The sequence below is a fragment of the Carlito syrichta genome, unplaced genomic scaffold (assembly GCF_000164805.1).
Source record: "Carlito syrichta isolate Samal-C Ts95f unplaced genomic scaffold, Tarsius_syrichta-2.0.1 Scaffold118314, whole genome shotgun sequence".
NCBI classification, from domain to species: Eukaryota; Metazoa; Chordata; class Mammalia; order Primates; family Tarsiidae; genus Carlito; species Carlito syrichta.
This window is the reverse complement of record NW_007062410.1, coordinates 9,904-15,815: the sequence shown is the minus strand read 5'-3', so window position 1 is coordinate 15,815 and position 5,912 is coordinate 9,904. Positions and strand designations below refer to the sequence as shown.

General features: G+C 58.7%; 1 protein-coding gene across 1 annotated transcript in view; it reads left to right on the top strand.

Moving 5' to 3' along the window:
• BEND3 (BEN domain containing 3) overlaps positions 1 to 3,720 on the top strand; it is a 21,498-nt gene extending 17,778 nt beyond the window's left edge. Inside the window, exon 3 of the mRNA XM_008047937.2 lies at positions 1,480 to 3,720. Coding sequence (XP_008046128.1) covers positions 1,480 to 3,720 — 2,241 coding nt within the window. The remainder of the gene's footprint in view (positions 1 to 1,479) is intronic.
• Positions 3,721 to 5,912: the final 2,192 nt, after the last annotated feature.

Genomic DNA, 5,912 nt, shown 5'->3' with positions numbered 1-5,912 from the left:
TCAGCCTTCTGAGTAGCCGGAATTACAGGCACGCGCTACCACGCCCGGCTAATTTTTTGATTTATTGTATTGATGAGGTCTTGCCTGCCCAGGCGGGTCTCGAACCTGCGGGCTCAGGCAATCCACTCACCTCAGCCTCCCAAAGGCGCAAGATTACAGGCTGAGCCACCGAGCCCGGCTAAGCTTGCATTTTCTAGAATCTTATATATAACTGGAATCATATAGCACGGCCTCTTTTGGTAGTGTGGCTTTCGCTCAGCATGATTATTTTGAGATTTGTCATGAGTACCTAGTGTACCATGAGTATCAATCATTCAGATTTTTTTTTTGAGTCCGCGTCTCACTCTTACCTGGTTGTAGTGCAGTGGCACACTCACAGCCACCGCAACCTTGACCCTGGGCTCAGTCGATCCTTCCGCCTCAGCCTTCCAAGTAGTTGGAACTGCAGACTACAGGCATGTGCCACCACACCCGACTTTGGGTGGGGGAGCAGTTGGAATTTCACTGTCACCCAGGCTGGAGTGCAGTGACACAATCACAGCTCACCATAGCCTTGACCTCCTGGGCTCAGGTGATCCTCATGCCCCAGGCTCCTGAGTACCTGGGACTACGGGCTCATTCCACCATGCCTGGCTTATTTTTTGTTTTTTGTAGAGACGAGATCTCACTACATTGCTCAGGTGGGTCTCAAACTCCTGGGCTCAAGTGATTCTCCTGCCTCATCCTCCAGACATCAGCCACTGTGCCTGGCTGAATCATTCATTTCTTACTGAGTGGTGTTCCAGTGTATGAATATAACGCAGTTTAGCTTTACACCTGTTGATTAGAAAATTGGGGTTGTTTCTACTCTCTCCTAGTTGCACAGGCTCTGGAACATTCTGACCAGCCCTTTCCAATCTGAGACGTGATTTCAGGCAGGGGTAGAGTTGGCAAACTGCTGTTCCCTGCACCCAGGCCCCAGTGTCCTCCCACCACCAAGTGTTTCGGGGAGCCTTCCCGGGTGGAGACGCCAGCTGTCCCCTTGGTCAGAGGCTGAACGGACACACTACTCCTCTGTGGCTACCAGAGCCAGGATCTCTGTCTCTGTCTTAGAGCAGACCCAGGCCTGGGTCCCTGAGATGCCCGGCCCACGGCCAGGGAGTGCAAGCGCTCCTTGCCATCCCTTGCAGACTTACTGACCAGCATGGCCAGCCTCTGTGCTTGGTCTCCCAGAGGGCCCGAGTGAGCAAGAAGTCTGGCAGGAGCACAAAACCTCCCTGGGTCCTCCCTTTTTTTTCCTGGGGAGTCAACAGCGGGTGTGGGGCGGGGATGCAGGTGTGCGTTCCTGGTGTGTCCTGGACGCTGAGTGACCAGGGCAGGGGAAGCAGTTTCTTACACACCCCGAGGTTGACCCCCGCCTGTGGGCGTGACACAGAGCCCATCTCGCGGAGGCCCTGGGAGCACGCGCCTAATGTTCTGGAAACGCCTTTTCTCTTGCAGGCTCTCCTGGCAGGCATGCGGAACCGCGAGAACAGCTCGCCCTGCCTGGGCAATGGGGAGCAGGCGGGCAGGGGCAGGACGGCGGGGCCTGCGTGGCTGGCAGAGGAGGAGCCGGGCCAGGACGCCGCCACCCCGTCCTACAAAAAGCCGCTGTACGGCATCTCCCACAAGATCATGGAGAAGAAGAACCCGCCCCCGGGGGACCTGCTGAGCACCTACGAGCTCTTCGAGAAGGCCACCGCCAGCAACAGCCCGTCGCCGCTCAGGCTCCTGAACGAGCCCCCGAAGCGGGACTGCGGTGGCGGGGCGGCCCCGGACGGGGACCCCAACATCTACTTCCTGATCCAGAAGATCTTCTACATGCTCAACACCCTCACATCCAACATGTCGCAGCTGCACAGCAAGGTAGACCTGCTGTCCCTGGAGGTGAGCCGCATCAAGAGGCAGGTGAGCCCCGCCGAGGCCACGGCCAAGTTCCAGCCGCCGCCGGAGTACCAGCTCACTGCGGCCGAGCTCAAGCAGATCGCCGACCAGAGCCTGTCGGGCGGGGACCTGGCCTGCCGCCTGCTGGTGCAGCTGTTCCCCGAGCTGTTCAGCGACGTGGACTTCTCCCGCGGCTGCAGCGCCTGTGGCTTCGCGGCCAAGCGCAAGCTCGAGTCGCTGCACCTGCAGCTCATCCGCAACTACGTGGAAGTGTACTACCCGGTGGTGAAGGACACGGCTGTGTGGCAGGCCGAGTGCCTGCCTCAGCTGAACGACTTCTTCAGCCGCTTCTGGGCGCAGCGGGAGATGGAGGACAGCCAGCCCGGCGGCCAGGTGGCCGGCTTCTTCGAGCCGGAGCCGGTGGACCCCGGCTTCCTGGACGGCAAGGACGCGGAGGAGGCGCTGTCCCTGGACCGCAGCAGCACCATCGCCTCGGACCACGTGGTGGACACGCAGGACCTCACCGAGTTCCTGGACGAGGCCTCCTCGCCGGGGGAGTTCGCCGTCTTCCTGCTGCACCGGCTCTTCCCGGAGCTCTTCGACCACCGCAAGCTGGGCGAGCAGTACAGCTGCTACGGGGACGGCGGCAAGCAGGAGCTGGACCCGCAGCGGCTGCAGGTCATCCGCAACTACACGGAGATCTACTTCCCCGACATGCAGGAGGAGGAGGCGTGGCAGCAGCAGTGCGCCCAGCGCCTCAACGACGAGCTGGAGGGCCTGGGCCCCGACGCGGGCAGCGAGGGCGAGCCGGGCCGCGACGACTGCTACGACTCCGCCAGCCTGCCGGACGACGTGTCGGTGGTCAAGGTGGAGGACAGCTTCGAGGGCGAGCGGCCCGGCCGGCGCTCCAAGAAGATCTGGCTGGTGCCCATCGACTTCGACAAGCTGGACATCCCGGCGCCCGACTTCGACGTGCCGGGCGCCGACTGCCTGCTGAGCCGCGAGCAGCTCCGCAGCATCTACGAGAGCAGCCTGTCCATCGGCAACTTCGCGTCGCGCCTGCTGGTGCACCTGTTCCCCGAGCTCTTCACGCACGAGAACCTGCGGAAGCAGTACAACTGCAGCGGCTCCCTGGGCAAGAAGCAGCTGGACCCCGCGCGCATCCGCCTCATCCGCCACTACGTGCAGCTGCTGTACCCCCGGGCCAAGAACGACCGCGTGTGGACGCTGGAGTTCGTGGGCAAGCTGGACGAGCGCTGCCGGCGCCGCGACACGGAGCAGCGGCGCTCCTACCAGCAGCAGCGCAAGGTGCACGTGCCGGGCCCCGAGTGCCGCGACCTGGCCAGCTTCGCCGTCAACCCCGAGCGCTTCCGGGAGGAGTTCGAGGGGCCCCCGCTGCCCCCCGAGCGGAGCAGCAAGGACTTCTGCAAGATCCCCCTGGACGAGCTGGTGGTGCCCTCGCCCGACTTCCCGGTGCCTTCTCCCTACCTGCTGTCCGACAAGGAGGTGCGCGAGATCGTGCAGCAGAGCCTGTCGGTGGGCAACTTCGCGGCGCGGCTCCTGGTCAGGCTCTTCCCCGAACTCTTCACCGCCGAGAACCTCCGGCTGCAGTACAACCACTCCGGGGCCTGCAACAAGAAGCAGCTGGACCCCACGCGGCTGCGGCTCATCCGCCACTACGTGGAGGCCGTGTACCCCGTGGAGAAGATGGAGGAGGTGTGGCACTACGAATGTATCCCCAGCATCGACGAGCGCTGCCGCCGCCCCAACCGGAAAAAGTGCGACATCCTCAAGAAGGCCAAGAAAGTGGAGAAGTGACGGGCCTGCCGCCGGCCCCGAGACCCGGGGTCACCAGAGGCTGAGCCGTGGGCACCCTGGGGACCGAGCGGTGTCCTCCGGGGCACGCGGGTGGCATCCGCAGACAGGCACCTTACATCCCGGGGAGTGGCTTGCTCCGTTTGCACAGTAGACACCCCAACCACAAGAATGCAGCCTGATTTGGCCTCTGTGCCTACTGCTCTTGTCCTGTGTTCCCTGGTGGCACAGTTTGCGTGGGGAGAGCAGAGCTGGCAGGGACGGAGGGTCCAGGTCCTCTCTCCCTGGCGGTGCCCTCCCAGCCCCTCATAACCTAAGATGCAAGCCCGGCCACTCTGCTTCCTCTTCCTATGCTTCATCTCTTCCATTTTGATCCTTTTTTTTTTCTTAATTAAAAAGAAACCCATAAAAAATAGTCATCGGGCTCTTTGGGGGGGCCATTTTACTTAAAACAAAAATCTTTTTAAAAGTGCCATGTTTGTGCACGATGGTGAATCAGAGCTTCGGGTGGCACAGAGACCGATCTCACTGAGCTTGTCTTTTACACCTGATTTTGGAAGAGTCAAGAATAGCCCTTGGATGGCGGTAGGGGAGCGGGAGAGCGTGCAGTGTTTGGTGACACTTGCACGATTTCCCCTCGCTGTGGTGCCCGGGAAGCCTCGTGCAGCTTGGCCTGTCCGCCGGAAGCCTGGGTAGAATGTTGTGCTCACTCTGTGTAGACGAGAACACTGGATGATGATGACATGAATGTAGGTAGATGTGGAAACACGTCCGTGGTGTCTTCACGTGAGCCGTGTCCTTCCACCGTCCCCGTCCCTCGCCCCACGTGGCTGCTGGCCAGAGTGGGGCAGACCTGTTTCCTCGGGAAACCATGTGGGGGCGTTTGGCTTCTTGTTTGATTTCAGGGTGGGCCTCTCTGGGCTCACTGGGAACTGTTTACTTTCTGAGTGTGTATTTGTACAACCTCCGGGTTCTGGGAGCTGTGCGGCGGCGACTTCCCCAGACCGCGGTGTTCGCTCCTCCAGGGGGCTGCACACCGTGTTCCTCAGGGCAGGCCGGGGCCTGGGGCTCTCTTGGGGCCACCCGGCACTGGACACAGGTCATCTCGGTTGGGGCTCCCATGCCCCTCCCAGGGTCCACTCAGAACTCTCCCCTCGGGCCCGTGGATGGTCCTGCTGTCCTACCCCTGGCCATCCTTTGGCTTTGGGGTGCAAGTCTTTTGTCTCCCCACGGATTGGGAATGTCCAGGAGTGCCAACCGGGCATATCCCAACAGGTACAGTCCTTTTAAAGAAAAGCCTTTTAAAGAAAAAAAGGAGAGAAAACAAGAACAACACTTTTACCTACCTAACTTTGGGGGCCAAATGCCTAAGAGAGAAAGAAAACATTGTACCCGACCTGGAAAATTGAGTCCCACAGGGCAGTTACAAAAGCCTTGTGAGATGTTACAGATCTAATAAACTTGATCTTTTGCTACCTTAAAAATGCAGAGATAATAGAAACAATCTGTGAATTTTCTTCATGCAGCTAATAGGGACCTCGGTTCTGGTGGCTGTGTGACATCTTGCCTGTACCCAGGAGCATTTTAAAAAATATGACATAGGATTTTAAGCAATGGAAAGTTGCTGATCTAACTTTAGTAAACTTGCTTTTAAATGTCATTTACAGATTATTTCTGTCGAAACTGCAAACCTAAATTATTGAAACTTAGAAATGCACAGGGACTTACTGTCACACACCCCCCACACGTGCACACACACACACACACCACACACGCACACGCACACACACTGCTTACTAAAAGCTAAGATGAGATGAAGGGGACCTACCCGAATTACACGTTCAACTCCTTTGTGCCTCGAAAGAAGGGACTCAGCGGCCAGGAGCCTCACTCCCCCTCACTTGGGCCTTTTCCCTATGCCTTAGTCTCTCCGACACATGCACGCACACGCGCATGCGCCCTGCCCAAAGATGGCTGTGGCCCTCTCCTGCTGGCCCTGCCGGCTGGGCTGGGGGTCCTGGAATTTGTTCTGGTTTCTGGGATTTAAGCAAGAGGACTCCAAGCCATGTGAAAACTGCCCTGCTTCCTAGAGGGTGGAACATGACCCTGCAACTTTAGAAGCACAATCATTTAGTAATAATTTTTTAAAAAAACTCCTACCTGCCCATGTTAGAGAAATTAACAGGTCTAGAACT